At 32.2% G+C, this 24362-nt stretch overlaps 4 protein-coding genes across 6 annotated transcripts in view; 1 reads left to right on the top strand and 3 right to left on the bottom strand.

The window, feature by feature from the left end:
- LOC141378555 (uncharacterized) overlaps nt 1-1975 on the bottom strand; it is an 876211-nt gene extending 874236 nt beyond the window's left edge. Inside the window, exon 1 of the mRNA XM_073928445.1 lies at nt 1821-1975. The gene's annotated coding sequence lies outside the window, so the exon portion shown is untranslated. The remainder of the gene's footprint in view (nt 1-1820) is intronic.
- sh3pxd2ab (SH3 and PX domains 2Ab) overlaps nt 1-24362 on the top strand; it is a 118509-nt gene that overhangs the window by 62174 nt on the left and 31973 nt on the right. The window contains exon 3 of the mRNA XM_073928449.1: nt 4281-4346. The gene's annotated coding sequence lies outside the window, so the exon portion shown is untranslated. The remainder of the gene's footprint in view (nt 1-4280; nt 4347-24362) is intronic.
- si:ch73-288o11.4 lies at nt 951-4605 on the bottom strand. Its single transcript, XM_002665176.7, has 4 exons — nt 4529-4605; nt 4204-4321; nt 1531-1633; nt 951-1401 (listed from the first exon to the last, which is right to left on the bottom strand). The coding sequence occupies exons 1-4, from the start codon at nt 4529-4531 to the stop codon at nt 1287-1289; spliced, it is 339 nt and encodes a 112-aa protein (XP_002665222.2). The 5' UTR covers nt 4532-4605; the 3' UTR covers nt 951-1286.
- On the bottom strand, nt 5662-24307 carry samd8 (sterile alpha motif domain containing 8). Of its 3 annotated transcripts, none has more exon segments than NM_001089470.1 (6): nt 5662-7232; nt 8906-9056; nt 12050-12167; nt 13241-13336; nt 16168-16738; nt 24188-24303. In NM_001089470.1, coding segments are annotated over 5 exon segments (1239 nt in total). In that variant the 5' UTR covers nt 16737-16738; nt 24188-24303; the 3' UTR covers nt 5662-6927.

The following is a 24362-nucleotide window of genomic DNA, read 5'->3' as shown; positions in this document are numbered from 1 at the left end:
TATATATTGTAATTATACACTGTAAAAAATGCTGGGTCCACACAATCAATTTGTGTTGGGACAACCTGAAGGAATTGAGTTAACCTATTAGTTTTTACAAATTTAAGTGGATTGAACATAAAACAAGTTGTCCCCCCAAAAAAACCCTCAAGAATTGTGTAGCTTGAGCTCATTTTAAATAAGTAGTTTAACTTTTTTTTTCCACTTTAGCTCCTATGATTAGGTGACTTAAAATAAGTGAGTAAACCCATTGTCTTGCATTTTTTTAAGTAAATGAACTATGTGCATAATTCTAAAAAAATTAAGTGAAGGCAACTTAACAGTTCTAAGTTACATTGTGTTTACTCACTTTTTAAAGTAAAGTCAACTTTTCATTTTTAAGGCAACTGCATTGTAAAAAAAAAAAAAAAAACTGACCCAACTTAAAATTTCAAGGCAACCAGCTTTAGGACATTTTTAAGTTTACCCAACTTTAATCAAGCCAAGTGCAGTAATTGGGTTAAAGTTTAGTCAACTCAAAAAAGCTTTGCAGCGAGTTGCTTTACAATTTTGAGTTGAGTCAACTTTTTTTTTTACAGTGTGGGTTTACACACTTTTTAAAAAAGTAAATAATCACTTTTTACAGTGTATGTATGTATAAGATAGTGTATTTTGTGTTATTATACTTTGTTTCTATTTTTAGTTCTACCTTTTAACATTCTGTCAAGAGTCTACAGATAATTAATAGCCATTCTTGGCTAATACTGGCACATTTTACAGTAACGTTGATTAATGTGCATTGCCCCTGTAAACAACTAAATTAAACAAAACAATAAACAGCAAGTGTAATTGTTTGAGTGTATAAGTACTGTATAACATGTATAAGTGTCACCAAAAAATAATATATATTATAAATACATTAGCTTCGTGATTTTTAAAGCCTGAAAAAAAAACTAAAAGTTTACATGTACTTTGCTTTTTTTGTGTTTTTATTAGCGCAAGCAACAGATTAATAACATTGTGCATTGTATACCCCTATTGTTGCAATTACTCATGAATATTTTTGTAATCGTAGTGAACACAGCATTAAAAACCTAAAACTAAAATAAAAAATTCAGTCACAGAACTCGCGCTAGACATTTGAGAATCTGCAGACTCATTCTACAGTTCTGCATACTCACAACAGATTGAAAGCCAGATAAACGATGTTTTATTGTAGGATCACTTAAGTCTTTATTTGATTGTCAGACTTTTCATCCAGTTAGAGGCCTGTGCAATGCTGTAGATGTGTGTTGTGTCCAGTTGTATTAAGCAAGAACACATGGTTTGCTGTGGTCTGAAACCAGCACTAGATTAACAGAGCAGGTTGTTTTGTCGACAAGCATCTCGCATTCATCAGGGTGATCAATTGCTGAAGGGATCCTACACACACACAAAGAAAACAACAAACAAAGCATCAATATAATGTAGATAAACAAGCTTTATAACATTATAGGAAACATAATCATTCGAAAAAAATGATATGTCTTGGCCAGCTACTGTCAAACGTACTTGTTACAGCAGCGAATGCCAGAATGTGCACAGACACAGTTGTAACAGTCGTGTTCCCACTCGGAGTTGAAGTCATGGGTTTGTCCCTCAGGGTCAATACAGCCTAGAAAACCCAAGAGCAAATAAAAAACACAAGATCAGGTTTATATGATTACTGACAATTATGCTTTGTGCTGACATGCAAATCTATCAAATAATATCCAGTGTCCATTATTAGGAGCTCAAGTTGTCATTTCTGCAGATTTCTTTTATTTGTTTGGTGTTATCTTAAAACATAGGCAAGGCAAGGCAAGTTTATTTATATAGCACATTTCATACACAGTGGCAATTCAAAGTGCTTTACATAAACAGGAATAAAAAAGACAAGTTTAGGAACATAAAATGCAGACAATAAAAATTATTAAAAACAGATAAAAACAAATTAAAATGAGTTAAAATAGGTTATGAAAGAATGAAAAAGAAAACGAAAAACATAATAGTGTGATCTGTCGGACGCAGCACAGTGCTCATTCAGTAAAGGCAGAGCTAAACAGATGTGTTTTCAGTCTTGATTTGAATGTGCCTAATGTTGGAGCACATCTGATCATTTCTGGAAGCTGATTCCAGCAGTGAGGAGCATAGTGGCTGAAGGCAGATTCACCCTGCTTTGACTGAACTCTTGGAACTTCTAGTTTATATGATCCTAAAGATCTGAGTGATCTGTTAGGTTTGTATTCAGTGAGCATATCTGTAATGTATACAGTATGGAGTTAATATATCTTTCCTAATGATAGTCTACTCTAGTTTTTTAAGTGTCAGGGGGAGTGATATTGAACACTTTTAGTTTTATTATTAATTAATTTATTAATTCAATTTTCTATTAATATTTTCACTTTTCATTTTCTGTTACATTTGAGTGATTTTTTTGTATTTATATTAGTTATAAGAATTCACACTCAGCTCATGAATAATAAATAGCTTGTTTGACATGTTGCCCAGGAGAGAGCCCTGAACTCAAGGGATCGTCTGGCCCAGAGCTCTCTCCTTTTCGCAGGGTGAGGGGAGATTAAACTCAGGTTGATCTTAACCCACTCCTGAGGCTCAAAGGCGAACTTCTTGAGAGTAAGACATTTAGAAAAAGGACCTAGGCTTATTTTGTCTATAAAATAGAGCATATTTGAAAGGTGGGAGGAACCCAGGGGAAACCCACGCGGACACGGGAGAACATGCAAACTCCACACAAAAATACCAGATGGCCCAGCGAGGACCCGGAGCCATTGGTATTCTTGCTGTGAGGCAACAGTGCTAGTCACTGGGCCACCGTACCGCCCATTCTGGATAAAGGAGGAAGAAGGGGGGTTTCTTCCAGACGAAGATAGTTCCTTTAATTGGATGATTGTGATTAGATAATGTGGGTCAGCTGGTCAATCATGAGCACGTGCTCCTCTCGAATTTTTGTTCAATATTAAACTTCACTTAGATTTTTATAATATTTCTTTTCTACATTTTAGAAAAGTTCATGTTTATTACACTTTACTTGTACTTATTTTATTAACATAATGAAAGGAAAATGATCAATATTTCCTTGGCAATTTGCTGAAATTAGATTTTTTTTTTGCATGCATATATATTTAATGCACTGTAAAAAAATCCTGTTTGCCTTCAATTTTTAAGCTGAATCAATTCAACCTTATGAGTCCATTGAACTTCACTTATGTTAAACTGACTTATAACAACTTGTGTAACTTATAAAATTAACTTAGAACATGATTAACTTCGTATATTTTTAGTTCACTGTAACTTAATAAACTCTGTCATGACTAATTGATCATAAAAATTTTTTACAGTGTGAATGTTATGGACGTATTTTATTTATATGTGTATTTTATAAATATTTAAATTGACAGTAAATATGATTAATAAATTAATTATTATTTGAGAGACATTTGAAAGAAATCTTTATATTTATCCTTAGAAGGTAAATAATGCAATATAACAATAATTCTAACAGCTTTATAACAATATAAGTTGATTAAAAGCATTAACATGATGAAACAGTTTACTAAAAAGATTGCTTTTAAACATTACTTGGGGTACTGTATTGACTAACACTAACAATGGACAATGTATTGCTACAACATTCAATTTTTGATGTTTATTGTTAATAAACAAACAGCTGGCCTTATTTTCTTGATGTTAGTTATGGTATATTAACAAATACACCTTAATATTTAATAATGCATATAGAGCTGAAGACAGAACTATTAGCCCCCCTGTTTATTTTTCCCCTCAATTTCTGTTGAACGGAGAGAAGATTTTTTTTAACACATTACTAAACATAATAGTTTCAACAGCCTATCTCTAATTACTGATTTATTTTAACTTTGCCATGATGACAGTAAATCATTTTTGACTAGACATTTTTCAAGACACTTCTATACAGCTTAAATAAAATTTAAAGGTTTAACTAGGATAATTAGGTTAACTAGGCAGGTTAGGATAATTAGACAAGTTATTGTTTAATGATGGTTTTTTCTGTAGATTATCAAAAAATATATATAGCTTTAAGAGTCAAATAGTTTTGACCTTAAAATGGTGTTAACAAAATTACATTTTTTTTTCTGTAACTGAATTAGCACAAAAGACATCTCAAAATAAAACATCGACAAAATATACACCAGCCGTTTTGATTACCTTTCATGTTGTCTAATATGCTTTCGACGGATAACAGATCGACTCGAGGTTTATAAATGTAACACTCTGCATTGCAGGAAACCACCAAGAAGAGGAGAGAACACACTCGCAGCAGCCACTGAGAAGATTTAGAAGGAAAACATGTAAGTAAAGGGTTAAAAATGTATATTAAATAAATAAGTATATCTTCCAAAAATGCAATATAAATGTTTTACAGAACCTCTCCTTTTGTCATATGAGCCAGAGCGTATACCATTTGTATTTGGTTGATGAAAATGTCTGAAAAGCTGTATTTTCTGTTATGAATAATAAACTGTTACTGTACCATGATGTCAGTGTTTGAGCTGTCTGAGCAGGTGCTGATGCAGGATCTGTTAAGACTCCACAAGTGGCTGACTGGACACGCACACAAACACACACACACACACACACCTTTTTATATCATATAATTTCTGTAATAAATCAAATCTATTTGTCCTGGCTTAAACAAGAACTGAGTTTGAGCATGGGAAGGTAAGGACATTTTCCACAGCAATTAATTAATTCTTTAAGGCTGTGTTTGATCATGTCACCTCATTTTGTATGCCTTGGCACTAATACATAAAAAAAATCTCTTTTCTTTATTATTTATTTATTGGTTTCTTTAGCTGAATCATAACAGGAGTGACCACTTGAAAATGACCACAATCTTTAATTTATAATGTTTAATGTATAACAATGTCAACATTTTCCAGATGTAAACTACTATTTAATAATATATATGATAACATAGATTGAGAACAGTTTGGCTTCTTCTTCAAAAAAAAAATATTTTTATGTCATAAAGCTGTTGAAGTCTAAATCAAAATCATTCATAATTGCTACTCAATAAATGCCAAACTAGCTAAATTTGATAACAATATTTCCCCTAAATGGTCATTTTTTACTCATACATTTTTAACTCTATATGATGATGGGGGGGTGTTAACTTTGGGTTAACCGATTTTATTAAAAAAAAGTCTTATTTCCAAACTTTTGTATATTTCCCAAAAATTGTATTCTTTGGTTACTCTCTGAATGTAGCTCCTTCTCATTGTAAATTTATTATTAATTAGCTTTTTTTGGCTACATTTGACATCCATAAATGTACATTTTCAAAGAAACACCCTTAATTTTATTTTAGAAAGGACTTTGATTTATATGTGAACTCTTTAAAAGACTCTAACATTTATATTGCATGGAAAACTCTTTCTTGGTGTAAATCATTTAAACTTGTTTAATTTGCTGGAATTTTATTTATTTAAACCTTTGTTCTTACTGTATCTTTGTAAATGTTCTTTCTTGCATAATAATAAAAAAACTACTAATGATTTTAAAACTGCAGTTAAGTTAATCAATACATTTGGTGAAATAAAGTAGCCCTAATTTTCATTCACAACTAAAATATCTTACTAAAAAAAAAAAAAAAAAAAAAAACTGTTATCAGACCATATTTTATTCTATAGGCAATATGAACAGTAAGAGGTTAATGAGGAAAAAAATAAAAACGATTTATTGCAAAAGTACACTAGTTCCTAGTGTAATGTATAAAAAACAAATTAACACTGAAATCCCACAGCTGCTGATAGCCCATGTACAAACTGGGGAACACATAAAATCCTACACTTTGATAATAAACATACATGTGAAGTTAATAAAGATAAATTGGCCATTTCAAATAAACATATTTGTACTTAAGTAAACATAAATAAACCATCGTAATTATCTCGGTGCTGAAAAAATGCAAGACTGTATCTGTAACGCGGATCGAGTGCTTTTTAGTTAGAGTGGGTTTGTCTGACAAACATATGCAGACTGGTTGAACAGTTAAATCAGTTAATCTCTAATCAAACTGTTCTGTATTTTCAAAGCGACACTTTTTACATCACACCTAACTATATAAACAGAAATGGTCTTAAGCTAATATACAGGGCACTGTGTAATTGTCATAACTCTTGCCACATAAAAGCACACATTTTAATAAATATTTAATAAACTTTTATTATTCTAGTTCAAGAATTCTCCAGGTATACCCCAATTTCTAAGACCTCACATAGCCTTCAGTTACATTAAAAAAAAACAACAACAGTGTTACAGAATGCTACATTCACAGATGTCAATTGCACAAACATGAATCGTACACATGAATGAAATAGCTGTATAATATCTCCCTTTAAACAATTCAATCGATTTAAAAAGTCTTCAATACAAATATTGACAAAACATTACAAAATACTCCCGGAATCACTTACAAAAAATAATATTAATGTACATCAATACAAAGTGTCAAAGAATGTGTTAGCAAAAGATATGTTTTATATCTCTGTGGCTGTAAGACTTTAAATATGCACCATTAGACATGTCAAGAATAGAATAGGCAGCATTAATTAATAAAGACTCAAAGTATATTAGCACTTCTCTCTGTTAAACATACTGTAAAATGATCAGGAGTTGAAATACCGTTAGTGTAACAAATCTGCAATTATAGACATACTCAAAACATTAAACACTAATTATTTTTCTGAATAATGAGGTATCAAAGAAAAATTAAAGATGTTCTTTGTTGTTTGGCATTTAGAGGTGTAATTATAAAAAGTGCAAGTCGACAAAACCAACTGCTCTGATTTACAGTTAAAGATTTTGGAAGAAAGTAAACAACAGCAATAAATATAAAAAAAATAAATAATTTCCCCCAAGACTGCGTCTCTATCCTAGCAATATGTTGATGAAGGAAGGTGTGGGGAAAGGCCAGCAGTATTCATTTGGAACGGGTCCCAACACGTTGCACTCGAAGAAGGAGAAGAGCGGGAACCAGACACGTGCTCTTCGGCTGTGCTGATAGGCCTGTGTGTTGGCCAGCGTGTGGTAATACAGGAAGAGTCGGGTGGTGATGTAGAAGGCGATGAAGACGTCGATGGAGTAATGTTCATGAGCTGCCAGGATGAAGAAGATACCAAACAGGTTCAGCACCCATGACATGGTGTGGATGAAGTTCCAGTTACGTGGCGTGTCTGAAAGTTTACATAAAGCAACTGATCACACTAAAAAAATAAATGATATTGACCTTTAAAGGGATTGTTCACAAAAAACGAAAATTCTGTCATCATTTACTCATCTTTCACTTGTTTAAGTCCTGTTTGAGTTTGAGACAACCATTGACTTCCATTTTGTTTTTTCTACTACGGATGTAGATTGGGTGCTAGCCACCACTCTTCTTCAAAATATCTTCTTTTGAGCTTAACAGAAGAAACTCAAAGGTTTAAAAATCACATGAGAGAGAAGAAATGATGAGACAGTTTTTAGTTTTTGGTGAGCTATCCATAACATTTGAAATATAATGCAACTGACCCTTTACTGGGAGTTTGATTGACAGACGAGCTGACCAATCACATTGCTGACATTGGGTTACTTTATTGATTTATTTTTTTTACTTTAACTCAAGTCATCTACACATGCTTAAAAGCATAGTTCATCCAAAAATGAAAATTTACTCACTACATAAACACTCAAGTGGTTCTAAATGTTTTCCAAAAGCAGATCTTTTGAAGAAAGCTGAAAACCTGTAACCATTGAATTTCATAGTAGGAAAAAAACAATACTATGGAAGTCAACGGTTACAGGTTTTAAGAACTCATAAGGATTGGAACCTCTTAAAGAGCGAGTAAATAGTGAGCAAATGATATAAAAGTATTTTGAAGAACTTTGTGTCTGCTTCAGTACAATTATTTACCATTTCCTCTGGGAGTGTGGGAAATGACTGTGGGGATTTCCTATATACAGTAGAATTGTATAATTTGAGGAATTGATTCTGCTTGGATTGCGAGATTTTTAAAATACAATACATAATATTCTCTTGAATCGTTTCTGAGCTTAGTTTTTAACAACAGGCGACACTGTACAGTATGTTTACAAACAGCCATTGTCTGCTTGCATCCAATTCCTTACAAATACCACTTAAACCTAATCATTAAGACTGTATATAGTGAGCCATGTTTACATTAATCTCCTGACATAAAAGCCAAAATACATTCAAGAGACCAAGAATGTATTTTGAAAATCTTACAATCAGTCACATAATTCATTTATTGAATACATTTTTTAAACTCTATATTAGATACAGTTGAAGTCAGATTTATTAGCCCCCTTTGAATTTTTTTCTTTTTTAAAATGATGTTTAACGGAGCAAGGAAATTTTCACAGTATGTCTGATAATATTTTTTTTAAAAACTATATTTCTTATTTGTTATGTTTTGGCTAGAATTAAAACAGTTTTAATTTTTTTTAAAAACATTTTAAGGTCAAAATTATTTAACTCTTTAGGCAATTTTTTTTCCGATAGTCTACAGAACAAACCATCAATATACAATAACTTGCCTAATTACCCTAACCTGCCTAGTTAACCTAATTAACCTAGCTAAGCCTTTAAATGTCACTTTAAGCTGTATAGAAGTGTCTTGAAAAATATCTAGCAAAATATTATTTACTGTCATCATGGCAAAGATAAAAGAAATCAGTTAGCAGAGATGAGTTATTAAAACTATTATGATTTGAAATGTGTTGAAAAAAAATCTTCTCCATTAAACAGAAATTGGGGAAAAAAAATAAACAGGGCGGCTAATAATTCAGGGGGGCTAATAATTCTGATTCACAAGAGGATAACACTCTCCGGAGTTTGTGTACTTACATTCAGTGACAAAAAAATTAAGCATGGTGAGCACCACAGTGTGTCCACTGAACATGTAATCTCCACATGTATGAACTCCAGTTAAAGACATGCCGAGTCCACTCCAGATTTCCAGTGCACGCTGCACTTTAGTCCAAGCATCACCATATATCTGCAAAACACACATACATATGATGTTACTGGACACAAATTGGAACTACACATTTCTGGATAGACTGAAAATTGTTTTTTTTTCCTGAACAGGCAAAATAAGTAATTTACTAGAGGTTCTGATAAAAAGATATTTGCAGCAGTCTTTTTTTAGATCATATTAAAATGTAACTGAAATGGTATTTAAATTCCAGTTTAAACGACTGATTTAATAACTAATTAAGACTTATGTTACATTACAGAATGATTAATGTTTGAAAAATTTCTTGAACAAATTATACTCATAAATACTGTATTAAATGCACATTTGTCATCACCTATTGGAGTAACAATAGCTACAACATTTAAAGCATCAAGTTGCTTTGATCGCTACCTGATATCAGTATACCTATAAACTGTTATCCCTGTGACAATATTAACTTGTAACACTGAAATAATTAGACTGCAATGGTTAAAATGTTCATTTTAAAATTGGTAAAACTTAGCATGTCATTAGCATAGGTTCAGTCACTTTATTTTCTTGTGGTCCAAACAGTCTACTGACTAGAAGTAATTTACAAGTATACATACACGTTTACTACTAATCTTCATCCTAACATAGCAGTCCTCTAGTACTTATACTCTAAAGCAGAGGTGGCAAACTTTTTTCTTATGAAGGGCCAAAATCCAAGCCAGATTGAGAACTGTGGGCCGAAAGTAAATATAGCAAACTGTATTACATTAAAGTTGCCATGGGTAATTTATGGGTAAAAATCTGACTCATTTACAACATTTAATTGAAACATTTAATTTTAGTTAGCTTTTTTGTAGTTCAACAAACAAACAAACAAACAAACAAACAAACAAACAAACAAACAAATAAACAAACAAAAGGTTCAACTAAAATAGAAATGGGAATCTCTCTTAAAGGCATTCCCCAATCCTTTCCAATCATTTTTTACCCTGGTGGGCCAAATAAAAGGATACAAAGGGCCAACTTTACAAAGGGTCAACACTAGTTTGGCCATCACTGCTCTAAAGTGTTAGTGCAAACTACTTACAGTAAACAAAATGTCTGAAGGTCATAAAAATAGTACCTCTCAGAAATAAAGGTATACAGGAGCCGTCACTGGGGCAGTAACTTTTCAGAAGGTACATATTTGTTCCTGAATGGCCCATAATGGTACCTCAAAGGTAATTTTTAGGTACATTTGGGCACTAACATGCACTTTTGAAGTACCACAGTGGATTCTTTGCGTACAAATATGTATCTTTTGGAAAGGTAATAACACCCAGTGACGGCTCTTGTACCTTTATTTCTAAGAGTATATGAACCAAACATAAAATGTAAAAAATACATTTATTTATATTAATAAAGTAAGTTAACACTTTATTTCAATAGTCCACTTTAGATATTCAACTAACTGTAAGTATCTTTGCAGCTATTTGTCTATTTATTCTGGTTTCCTCTACATTCATTCCTCTATGGCGGGGCGCCACACCAAAATTCATCCCGCCACGGCTATATTACAGCTTCTCATTCGAAACATTCAGTTGTTGTTGTTGTTTTAAATAGCAATTATAATCGCAGTAAATAAATCGCACTTCAGCAGTGTTTATTTGAGAGCGCACAAGAAAATCTGCACTTGAGCAGCGTATATCTAAGGGCGAGCAAGAAGCTTTGCGCATGAACAGAGGAAATTGGTGTGCAAGCAGATAGAGTTAGATCAATGTTTATTATGGACCATCAAAACAAAACTGTAACCCTTAATATTATATACATATATTTTCTAAAGAGGTATTTTGCCAATGTAAAAGCTGTGGCCTCAAGACTATGTTTTTGTGGGAGGTAGCAAACTGATGGTAGAATTGAAGGAAAAAGAAGATGAACTGTTTGTATATACTGATATTACATTTAAAGCAAGAAGAAGACTGCCCTGATACCTTGCTGATCAAATTATTATTTGATTCTCAAGAAGACATCCGTGTAAACAAGACCAGTAGATCAAACATGCCTTCTAACATCACATTTCCACAGAAGATCAAATAATACCACAGAATTAAAGTAAACGCCTTGACCTTAACACGTTTAATTGGCAGCCTGTTCAGCAAAGATGCATACAATTTATCAAAAGCGACAGAAAAAACATTTGTCACAAATAATTTCTCTTTTACAAATAAATACTGTAAAATTGAACCATTTTCTATTCATTAAAGAATGCTGAACAAATATCCCGGTTGCCATGCAAACAAAATAAGCATATTAGCATGATTTCTGGAGAATCTTGTCCGACTGAAGTTATGTTTTAAAATGTATTAGGATAGAAACCTTAATAATAATAATATAAATAATAATAATTTGTAATAATTATCACAAAGTGTTTATTGTGTTTTGATGAAATAAATGCAATCTTGCTGCTAAGATTAAGACATTCTCAAGTTTTTAGAGTATGTGGCATGTGGTTCAAAAGCATATGTTTAGTATGTGGATTTATTGCCTATGCAAAATATTATTAATTTTAAGGTTTTATTTTTTTCAGAAATATATGCGTTATGACTTTTTTTTTGACATTTTATAAGCAAAGAAGACTGAAACATTTAATAATCGAATGTTTTGTACTTATTACAGTGCCCTAAATAAATCTGCCCAACTAAAATTAAAAACATGATATTTCCCAGTTTGTATAAGATTTATAGGGAGCTTTCACTAAATATTTAATGACCGTCTTCATACAGCTTCATGATTGTTATCCCTTACACTTGCTTCATTCCTTAATTTGTGTGCTGAATGTTACCTAATACACTGTATTACATATGACACGTTTCAGCTCTAATTCTGTTTCAGTCACAAAGAGATTCAGTGTAGCATTTGTGTTGTCAGGAAATGCAAGCAGGAAATTGAGTTGGCAAAAGCACGTCTGATTTCACTGGCTGTCACAGATGCACCTCAGAGGCAGAAAATGAAAAAGACAGAATGTGTCTGTTTATAACTCTGTATAAATGTCGTTTCCTCACCTTGCCTGAGCACTGCAGATGGTGACCAGGAACAGACAGGGAAGTGACAAACATTGTGACGCAGCGCAGCAAAAACACGGTGCCTGTCAAATTACACAGCCTCCGAAACAGAATAGACCTAAAATGCACAAAATGAAGTTACACAATGATGAAATTGATCAGAAGTTATAAAAATACATATATATATAAATACACTTTAATCTGTTTAAATATGCTAAAAATATATTGTAAATGTGAGTCTCAATAAAATATATTTTAATTGAGATTAAAATGTAAAATTTGAAAATATATTTAATTTCAACCTTAATTCAACCTTATTTTTTCAGGGTAATATAAACACATTTCTAACCGTGTAATTGATAAACACATTTCTAACCTTATAATTTTCAACCTTTTAAAAAAAATACATAATTAAAATAAAATAAATATTTGGAAAAAAAATAAACTGTATGTTCCTTGCTTTTAATTTTTAAAACCAAATGTTTTATTTTAAACAAATACAAATAAGATTTATTTATACTTATTTATAGTACATTTTCAAAAATATACAAAATTTAGATTTTAATTTTAGATTTATATTTTATTTATTATTTATTTTATTTTAATTTAATTTAGGAAGTAAATGCATTTTACTTAGCTTAGCAATGAAACATTTCTATTTTCTTTATATTTAGAAAACAAATAAACAGCATGTACCTTGCCTTACATTTTTTAGACCAAAATTTTTATTTTAAACAAATACAAATTTATTTTAGATTTATTTATAGAACATTTTCAAAATTTTTTACAAAATTTGTAATTATATATAATTTATTTTATTTTATTTATTATTTATTTTATGTTATCTTAATTTATTTTAATTTATGAAGTATACATTTTGGGCCATTTTCTCATGTATATTATTCAAATATACCTGAAAATATATCTTTTACCATAAGTAAATAATAAAAAAATATATATTTACACTTTTAGCAGAGTGAAAACAACTTGTAAACTAACCAAAATCATTCACATTCATTCACGGTCAAATGAAACGTAGCTGGAAGCTCTTTGTCTGATAATCAACCATGACAATATCATTTGCATGATATTTGCATAGCAAAGAAGCATTGTCATAAGAACAAGTTCTCAAAACAGAACAGTTTTGAGAGAACAGTAAACTTCATTAAGTGTTTGTATTTGATCGTTTACCTGTGTCTGTGCATCAGCAACACCAGCATTAACATGGAGCCCAATACCACTGCACACGCTTCAGCCATAGCAAAGGCCCAGGGAATCCTGGGAACACTGACACATAAATAACAAGGTTAGGACTCCCAAATTACCAGAAAAACATTCATTTGAACTAAACAGATGAAAGCAAAGTTGAACAGTGCATTTAGAATAATTAAATAAAATCAAAATGAAATAATAATAGTAGTAGTAAATATCAGAAGAAGGCTAGGGGGCGCTCTCATGTGGAAACTACATTTAACATGGCTAAACATCACACAACCGCAGATTTATCTCAAAGAAGAAATAGATTAAACTCTTAAGTAAGGTCATGAAGTGGACTAAAAACAATATTAAATGTGGTATTTTCACATACTTTCAGATTCAGCAGCAAAATAGACATCACTAAGAGGCAAGACAAACAGTTGCTGCTATGGTATCACAGAATGATCTGCTATTGCATATTTAATGATAATAGTTAAAAAGTTATTCAGATGATGAACATGATATATATAGCTTGTCCATGAACTATGAAGAAAAGATGTAAGATGAAATACGGAAGTAATAAAAATCTGCACACAGATATGCCTGTCTGATCTCACGAGGAAACGCAAGTATTTTACGTTTTGTCAGTTTAGAGGCTGATTTATATGAACTCGTACGAGTTCAGTTTTACGAAAATGTACAATTTTAAAAGGGAGGCATGGCACCTAACCCCACCCTGACCCCAACTGTCATTGGGTAATGAGCAAATCGTACTAAATTGTAGGAATTAGATCAAATGAACTCATACAAATTAGCCACTAAAGCAAAAAGTTAAGAATTGCCGTGAGGCTGCGTTGGATATGCAGGGTATAAAGCACCTGGAAAATTGTTTATGCTATATCAGAGGACTCCAAACATGCAAAGTGCAAGACAAGTGAGAAAGAACTTTGAACTTTGCACTTAGGAAGAGCTTTCTGCTCAGTTTTGCACTTTGTGGCCTTTGATTTATCATATACATTTTTCAAATGCTATATACCCTGCATATCTGAGTGCGAATCGAATTTTAATTACTGCTCTACTAAATATTTATAAATATTTGTTTCATTGACAAATATTTATTTTTAATAAAAAATTATTGCAGTTTTAAACAATTTTTTTTTTGGTTTTTATAAGTTTTTTGTTGCTTTTTTAATGCATGTATGCATAATAATTTGTGATCTATAATTAAAATATCATTTGTTTAGTTCTAAAATCTAGTCATAAAATTGCTCTGAAATCTGTATGGTCAGAGAAAATCTCATGTTAACCTCTTGTTGCTGAGCAGATTCAAGACTATGACTAACATTTTAAACGGAGTTGTATTAATGGGCAGTAATAATAGTAAGTAATAAAGCAATATTTACACCATTCAAATGTTTGGGGTCAATTTTTTTCATGTTTTTTTTTTTTAAACGATTCTGTTTATTAAAGCGGCCTTATTACATGTAAAAAAAATGTGTTACATTTTTCAATATTTATTCAAAATTTAAATAAGTGGTTAGTTATTGTGTGTAGTCATTCATTATTTTCTTTTTGACTTAGTCCCTTTATTAATCTGAGGTCGCCACAGCAGAATGAACCACCAACTTATCCAGCATATGTTTTACGCAGCGGATGCCTTTGCAGCTAGAATATGTGCCAATTTAGCTTACCCAATTCAGCGCATGTCTTTGGACTTGTGGGGAAAACCGGAGCACCCGGAGGAAATACTATACTTAAAATCTCATTTATGTAATTACAAAATCTAATACTAAATTTGCTCTGAAATCACCCAATTTGGTCAGTGGAACCATCATTTTAACCTCTGTTGCCAAGCAGATGGATGGCTAACATTTTAAATAGAAAATTGTAAATTTGTCTGGATTATTGTTATTAAATTAATGGTTGCATTAATATGCTGTAACAAATATACATTTGAAAACATATGTAGTAAATAATAAAGCAACATACATTTTACATAAAATTCGTATGTTTTGAAAAAAGTTTGATTACTGAATTTTTCTAATAGAAAATCTTAAAATAAAACAAATTTCAGATTAAAATTACAACGATATTAATACTGGGCAGCACGGTGACTCAGTGGTTAGCACTTTCAACTCACAGCAAGAAGGTTGCTGGTTTAAGCCCTAGCTGGGTCAGTTGGCATTTCTGTGTGTAGTTTGCATGTTCTCCCCGTGTTTGTGTGGGTGTCCTCCAGGTGCTCCAGTTTCCCCCACAGTCCAAAGACATACAGTATAGGTGAATTAATTAAACTAAATTGGCTGTAGTTTATGTGTGTGAACGCAAGAGTGTATAGGTGTTTCCCAGTACTGGGTTGCAGCTGGAAGGGCATCCGCTGCGTAAAACATATGCTGGCTAATTTGGCGATTCATTCCGCTCTGGCAACCCCTGATGAATATAGGCACTAAGCCGAAAAGAAAATTAATGAATGAATTTATTTTAGCATCAACTATTTATTTTGTTTATTTTTAATCTACTTTTCAAATTCTTATGAGTATGTATGGATAATAATTCATGATCTAATTAAAATCTCAGTTGTTTAATTCCAAAATCTAATAATAAATTTGCAATGAAATCACCTAGTTTGATCAAAGAAACCTTTATTTTGACAAACATTTTTGAAAATAAATTGGTTTGGAATATTGTTTTAAATTGATAGTTGCATTAGTGGGCAGTTACAAAAATACATTTGTAAATTTAGCTTATAAATAATCAAACAATATAGTGTATATTTTACATACATATTTTACGTACTGAATTTTTTCTATTAGAAAATGTTGAATGAGATTATCAAGAAACAATTACGCTATTTACACAACACATATCACTCAACACATTCAATGAACCAATGCACCAACCTATCCCCCCCAATTCTTCCTCACCTATCCAGAAATATATCAGGAAGCGGTGGGTATGTCCTCATATCAGGAACCCGCTCGTGCACCAACACCATGACGAATGATGTCACTCCGCACACCATCATGGCGTAAAGAGCACCGAGTGCAGTTTTCCAATACTCTGGATCCAAGCGGCCACAATGCGACTTCCGCTTCCCATTGGAGTAACTATGATCTCCGCCGACTGTAGCAACCGTCCCGTTACAGTGTTGATGGTCTATTGATGCTCGCTCTAAATACCCATTGGACAGGGTCTGCTCTGTTCCTCCAGTGTCTATTTTAGACAGTGCACTGGAGTCTGAGTGTGTGAGGGTAGTGTAGTGTTTTTGTAGTCTTCGTATGGCCAGTGATAGTCTCTTTATGTCACCCAGCACCTTCAGCTCCAGGGGAGGAGAGCGCAGGTCCTTCTCGGTAAGACACAGCAGGCTGGGGCCATCCAGACGGTGTTTAGAGCATAACAGATCCACATATTCACGAAAACCCTGCTCTCTGAGCCACACTGCAACCTGCTTACTGCTCCAGCCCTCCACACCGGTGCACCTGGAGCTCGGCATACCTGCGCACACAGACAGGATTTTAAACTTGACTTATAAGGATAAATGGAGAATCAGAAACAGATAAATATTGACTGCTTAAAATTATTATTATTTGATATAAAATATGAAAATTTAAATGTATAGAACTGACATCTTTTAGGTTTTTGATTTTTGAGATAAAATTTTTATTGAACAAAAAGAGGAATAATCTAGCATACATTTTTAAAAGTTGGAAATAATCTAGCATACATTGTTATAGACTAGAATAGCAACCAACTGCATTTTCTATTAACACCCCACCCCACCCCTGGAGAAATAATTAAACAAAAAAGAAAACAAATCAGAGCCAAAAACAAGAAAAAAAGAATAATAATAACAACAAAAACAACAACAACAATAATAATAAATAAATAATAAAAATATAAAATAAAAAAAGATTTTATAAAAAAGATGAAAAAGAAAAAGTTACAATAAATATAAACATATAACTAAAGTAAATACATAAATTTACCTCTGCATTTAACTTCTTACAAGAACACTTTTAATAAAGATATAATACATTGGATTTTAACACATAGGTTAAATAAAATGAAAGAAAAAAAAAATCCCAATAGCACATTTTTTATCATATATCCATGAGGTAGTTTATGTAGAAGTGCTATGTATCCTTGCCACAGACAGTTCCATATTTGCAATGTCTAAGAACAATTTTTTAACTTGTTTTTAATATTTTTTTTAGCAGTGATGTTTTTATTTATTTTTTATTCATATTTTCCGTATCAGATGTTAGGCAGTCTAAAAATATAAGGAAATTGCATTGAACTCCGGTGATGTTTTTATTTTTAGCAGTGGTGTTTTGTTTTTCAGTTAATGTATAAAAGTTGTTAAAAAGAAATAAATAAAAAAGTGAACAAGATTTATTGTGATGTTCTTGTGTTTTCACCTTAGATTTGACTATAAAATAGCTTTTTTTTTTTTACAGTTTACAAAATAGAATAAAATAAAATAAAATTAGCTAAAATAAATTTAATTAAATAAGCTAAAAATAAAATAATATTCAATTAAATTAAATAAGCTAAAAAAAATTAAAAAAAAATAAAATAAAAAATAAATAATAAAATAAAATAAAATAAAATAAAATAAAATAAAATAAAATAAAATAAAATTAAATTAAATTAAATTAAATAAAATTAAATTAAATTAAATTAAATTAAATAAGCACTGTCGCCTGACAGCAAAAAAATCAGCGTAGGTTTCTTTCCGGGTGCTGGGTATGAATGAATGCGTGTTTGGGTGTTTCCCATCACAAGTTACTGTTGGGTTGTGGTTGGAAGGGCATCCGCCATGTAAAACATATGCCAGAGTAACTGCGGTGGTGAGACTGCTGACTCCTGATGAATCAGGGACTAGTAAGAAATTAAAATAAAAAGTGAGCTAAAATCACTGTGATGGTTCTTCTTTTTGCAGGGAAGTTATAAAAGTTGCACAAAAAAACAAAACAAAAAAAAAAACACACGTGTCATGTCCCATGATTTCTGTTCCATTCTGTTGCAATCTGTCTAGCTGTGTGATGCAAACACCAAAAACCAACCAAACTACACAGAGATTCCATAAAGTGCTATATCACAAAAATAGAGAAACTTCACTCTTACTCACCATCACACAATGGAAACCAATAGGTTACAAAATTTAAGTTCCCAATTAAAAAGTCAGTAATACAGGTTTATAATAGGAGGATGAGTGTGAGACGTCTCGCTTTTCTTTTTGGGGTGGAGTATCTTTAAAAACCACTAGTCAACTAATCATCCAGACAAGCTGGTTTTGAAAACATGAAGTTTTCCACATCCCTAATCCAAAAAAATGCAGCAGAACAAGCAGACACTCACAGTTTCATATTGTAAAGTTATTCACTATCAATCTCTCTGTCTCTCTGACTCCAAAGGTCTGAGTTCAATCAGTATAACATGTATCTGAGAACACTGAGTGTTCAATTCTGCTGATTCTGGAGTGCTAAAGGGCAGCATTTCTAACAAACACACACACACACACAAGCCACTTTCTTATCGGTGACTGTGTGTAACCTCTGTTATCAGTTCAAAGAATGTCTGAAATGTCATCACTGTGCTGGGGTGATTTAAATCTGCATTTGCACTTGATTTTGACAGATAAAAGGTAATGTAATAAAAGTAGCATGCAGTCTTACAAGTGTATTTCTATTTTTAATGGTTTTCAGAATTTGAGTCGTCAAAATTATTAAATAAATAACATATAATAATATACAATAAACATTATTAGCATTATAATAGCATATTATTCACAAAACCATAACATATAATAATAATATTTATTGTCCATATATGCATGTTATTAACATAAGAGTGATTACAACAATAGTGACTTCATTTATGTGATCTTAAATTGGTAGAGAACTTCTTTATCTTAAAAACATGCTGATAAATGATTTCCGTATTATAAAGTAGATATATTTAGCTCAAATTATGGATGATGGTGATTCCAAATTTCAATTGCTAGTCAACGGCTATCAGGACTAAGTCTAAATATAAATAAATAAATAAATAAATAAATAAATAAATAAATAAATACATATGACTAATTGAAAATAATAGCTCCTGACATTGAGAAGTTTTACGAAGCACAAACTAATAATCAGTCCGAGGAAGAAACTGAAGAATATTTACAAAACTTCTGTTGTTTGTGCATCACCAAGGACCAAGTATAAATGTCCACATCTATCATCAGGGCAAAGGACTTGTAATGTGCAGTTGTGCACACAGATAGGCAAGATCTGATAACGCGAACAAGCTGAACTACATTATAAACAAGCACCCTTATTATGATGCGTGTTAGACCTACTGTACTGGCAGAACAGGAAACTGAAATGAACTAACATTTCTAAACCATGCTGAGATTTTTCACACCAGCTTTTGGGTTACAAACAAAAAGAAGGAATATAAGTAGATTGTTATTATGGGCTTTTTTTTTTTAAATGTTCAACGAGTAATACATGGGTCAAAGGTATTTGTTGCATGCGTAAAATTACATTTACAATGGTGATTTTATATATGGGGCAGCACAGTGGCTCAGTGGTTAGCAGTGTCAGCTCACACCAAGAAGGTCACTGGTTCGAGCCCCAGCTGGGTCAGTTGGCATTTCTGTGTGAAGTTTACATGTGCTCTGATTTCCCCCACAGTCCAAAGACATGCGATAAAAGTGAATTGAACAAGCTAAATTGGCCGTACTGTATGTGTGTTAAAGCAAAACTGTATAGTTGTTTCCCAGTACTAAGTTGTGGTTGGAGGGTTATCTGCTGAATAAAACATATGCTGAATAAGTTGGCGGTTCATTCTGCTGTGTCGACTGATAAATAAAGGGACTGAGCCGAAGGAAAATGAATAAATTAATTATTTTATATACATAGAAAGCATATCAAATGCATATAAAGTGGCTGCTTCAATATTTTCAGTAACTGTGGTGAAAATTAAATGTCCACAATGTTCCCTTGTCACTTACTGTAATATGAATAATAATGAAACTTTATTCTGACCTAAATTCTTAAAAAATAATAATAGAAAGAAATTAAAGGAGCAAATTAATACAATTTTAGATGATTAAAAAACGTCTTTTGCTGACAAATTAGTTAAGCCTAGTGGTTTGTATAGGACATATTTTAAAAATGGTAATTAATTATTTTGCACTGCTGCAATGTGATCCTCAAACAGAGTCTAATTAATTTAGCTGTAAGTCAAGATCATTCATATAAAATTTTGTTACAATAAATGTCAATTATGTCCTCTCAAGTTAAAAAACAACAACATATATAGTCATAATATTTCACTGTAAAATTTGAAATACAATTAAACAGGGCACATTATAATATATAAAAGCCATTTCTGTTTCTGACTCACACATAAATGATACTGACTGTACAGTACGCATACAAGCTTTTCCAAGAAGACAAATAAACGTTCCAGGTATTAGTTTACCATCTTTCTACATCACTGATCTTCAATGATCCTTAAATGACAGACTGTCAAGCATGTGACAGTCCTAGAAGCAGGATAACTGAAAAAATATGTATCCCGACAGCTTCCTAAATCAATAATAATCATCAGCCAGTCCATTTCACTTAACACCATGATTAAAATCACTGGGTGTGAACACACATACACAAATACAAGAATACTGCCACTCTGTACCAAGAGCAATTATTGATTCAGAGCAGTCAAACCAAGCATCTGTCCTCTTGCACAACGCTGCATGAACAAACAGCCTCTTGTTACCAAATCCAGAGGCATTCGGAGGAGTTTTATCAAATATATATCTACTGAGATCCAGCAGAAATGCTGTTGAAGTCTGTGGATTAAAACCTAAGTTCGTTCACCACACCCTCATTACCGTTGACCTTTCTTATCATTAATTATGTTGTACACTCTGTACCTGAATTAATGTACTGGAAATACTGATAATATGAATGTACACTGAGTTTTAAAGAAACCTAAATAGTTATAAGTAAGCCAAATTTGAAGGATTCATCAGTAATTATACCCAAAACAAATAATAAACAAATAAAAAGCATTTGTTTGTTTCTGATAACCAACAGTAAAGTTGTATCTGATAAACTCCTGCTGATAAACAGTTGAAGTCAGAATTATCAGCTCCCCTCAATTATTAGCCCACCCCCCCCCCCCCCCCCCCCCCCCCAATAAACTACGCATGTGCCGATAACCATTTTCAAAGCATGCCACGATTTGGAGTAGGGTTGTCACAATACCATAAATTAATGCTACGATACTATACTGGCTAAGGTATCATGATTCCAAATACTGTAGTATTGCAATACTGTAATTAAAGATAATTGTATAAAGAAAATTGTCAGAAATACTATATTTTATGTTATTATAGGCCTACTTGAATGTAATTCATAATTCCTTTAAGGCCAAAAAGTATTATTTGCACCCCACTTCACCTAAAACTTTTTGATTCTTTTTGTTTTTTATGTAGATAACTGACAAATAAAAAAATACATTAAAATAAAGATAAAAATTATGCCGAATGAAATTTGTTACAAAAGAAAAAAAAATCCTATTTCCTGTTGCTATTTTGGGTTTTTTCTTCTATTTTTGTATTCAGTGTTATCAGGTAAAAATTTAAAAATTTAAAAGTAATTAAAAATTTTACTTTGTGAGTTGTTCTTTTAAAGAGAGTGTTGCGGTCGCAAACAAAGCATATTAACAGGAACAGAAATTAACAAAGCGTTAGAAAACGTACAATAGGCTACCATAACAGGCGCGAATTCTACACAGTTTTGCAACCTCAAAAGGCTCCACAGATTATTCAAATAAAATGGTTTATTGTTGCACAAACATGTGCGCATGTTAGTGACTTTTCCATATGCAACAATATCTATTGTAGTAAAACCATTATTGACGATACTACCGTTTACAAACTACAGTGGCACCACGGGCCATAGTATCGCGATACTACCATAGTACCTGTAAACCAAAAAAAGAAGTCAAGGTTTTTTTAGGGCAACAGTATCTCTAGCAGAAAATATGATGCTGTTTTTAATTTTATTGAAATATTTGTTTTTGAAACAAATGAAGACAGCAGGAGTCAATGATTCATTTTCATTATTCAGCCTGACATGTTTACTGCTCCAAAATATTTTAAATGCTTCTCAAAATAAAATGGCTTGTGTTCAAAACGTTTAGTTTTAGAAGTTTTAGTTTTTTACTCAGAAATTTAACCCTCCTATCGTGTTTACCTCCCGCTAATTACTTTAGTGTTCCTGGTCAAAATTGTTTAGTCGGTTTTAACTGCTCTTTAAGTAATTGACGAAAAACACTTTTCAAAACCAAATATTTATTCAACATTCTTTAGCTGTTCACAATTTCCCTAACATAAGTTTATAGAATTAGACATAAAATAACTGCAGTGAAAAATTAAAATACAAATAGTAAGTGTGTTGGGGTCGTGTACAGTACATGGGGATATTTTCGGTCTGATGGATGAATATAGTCTGGATACATAACAAGGTTGACTAAAACCCTCAAAATTCAATGAAAAATGTGATCATTAATTTAATATGTTCAAGTGCATAGTGTGGAGGATATGGTAAGGCCTTGAGGCAATTAGATGGAAAGCACAATTTTTAAGAGTGTTTTAAGTTACTGTAAATCGGTCAGAATTGACCCAAACACAACATGAAGGTTAAAACAAATATATTTTAGAGCAGTAATTACAATTACGTGAAACCATGATACTGTGATATTTTTATCCAAGGTTATCATGCAGTCAGAATCTTATACCAGCCCATGCCTAAAATAAACACACACACACACACACACACACACACACACACACACACACACACACACACACACACACACACACACACACACACACACACAAATCTACTAAAAATGTAAAAACAATTGAACTTCAGTCACTTAGCAAAGAAAATGCATTACTGTTTAAAAAGCATGCATACATTTATCTATGATATGTGTACAAATCATTAGTATAGACCATTTTGAGGGATGTAAACAAAAACAATGGTCCCAGGGTATTTCCTGTTTTACATTTTTAATATCTTTAGCTTCCGAGAGTCCAAAAAGCATCACATATTGCTAAAAAAAATGTTGTGATAGCTATTTTAACATTAAGTTATGATTGAATTGCCGGTTGTTTGATATGAAATTATTTGATAACAAGCAGGAAATGTTCATTGGCCAATGACATGAGCACATTGAAATGGCCTATAAACAAAATTATATGTAGGAAATGTAATTACAGATACATTTTTCATAAAATCCTTAAAGTCTTTCGATCTACTTTAGACGCTAGAGGCGCCAAAGAACAAGCTGGAACTGGATTGCGCAAGACTGTGAACCCCAAAAAGTGGCGTCTTGAATTGATTTCCAGAAATATTAAACAATATAAAACTGATAAGCTGTGAAATCTGTGCACCCAAAGACATGACCAGCGAGGAACCTATCACAAGATATATGCCACCTGACAACTTCTAAAACGGATACTTTACCCACAAGTGAAAACAGAATTATGGGAAGAATACACATTTAGTCAACATTCCCTTTAAAAACGTGAATGTAATCAGCTCCTAAAATCTCCCATAAGAAAACAGAAATCATACTGTTTTACAGAAACAACAAAGAGCGGAGTAAATATGTTTTATTTTCAATTATTTATCCTCATGGAAACAGTTCAATTTAACCTCATATATCCTACGTATAATCATATAGCTTAAAGCACTGCTCATTCTGTCTGTCCAATGAAATTTCCCTCACGACTCACATATTGAGTTAAACACACACAACAACAAAGAATACATTGGCAAACCCGACTGGTTCTGTCAGCGTGGAAGAGTGTGTGTTTGTGTGATGTAGGGGTGGGAATTGTTTGCCATATTAGCTATGCGGCTGTCTTACCCTGTTTGTCCGTGAGGGTATTTAAATTATCCAGATGTGATATAAAATCCTCGCTAAAGAGTTCGAGATCCCAGCCTTGTGATCTCGAGCCACATCAGCCTGCGTTTTGCTTTCTGATTCACTGCCATGCTGTCAGTGACGCCCAAAAGCATGTCAACAGGAATCGTCGTCACGT

Source organism: Danio rerio, chromosome 17, assembly GCF_049306965.1.
Source record: "Danio rerio strain Tuebingen ecotype United States chromosome 17, GRCz12tu, whole genome shotgun sequence".
Classification (NCBI taxonomy): Eukaryota; Metazoa; Chordata; class Actinopteri; order Cypriniformes; family Danionidae; genus Danio; species Danio rerio.
The sequence above is the reverse complement of the archived record's forward strand: the minus strand, read 5'-3'. Positions and strand labels throughout refer to the sequence as shown.

Excerpts from the sequence above, each read along its gene's own strand:
- si:ch73-288o11.4 (XM_002665176.7), bottom strand. Across the intron at positions 1,634-4,203 it reads CATATTAGACAACATGAAAG|GCTGTATTGACCCTGAGGGA; the intron begins GTAATCAAAACG and ends TGGGTTTTCTAG. Across the intron at positions 1,402-1,530 it reads GGCATTCGCTGCTGTAACAA|GATCCCTTCAGCAATTGATC; the intron begins GTACGTTTGACA and ends GTGTGTGTGTAG.
- samd8 (XM_021467086.3), bottom strand. The coding sequence starts at position 16,736 with ATGCCGAGCTCCAGGTGCACCGGTGTGGAGGGCTGGAGCAGTAAGCAG. Across the intron at positions 12,168-13,240 it reads TTGCTGATGCACAGACACAG|GTCTATTCTGTTTCGGAGGC; the intron begins GTAAACGATCAA and ends TGTGCATTTTAG. Across the intron at positions 7,233-8,905 it reads TAATTTTTTTGTCACTGAAT|ACACGCCACGTAACTGGAAC; the intron begins GTAAGTACACAA and ends GTAAACTTTCAG.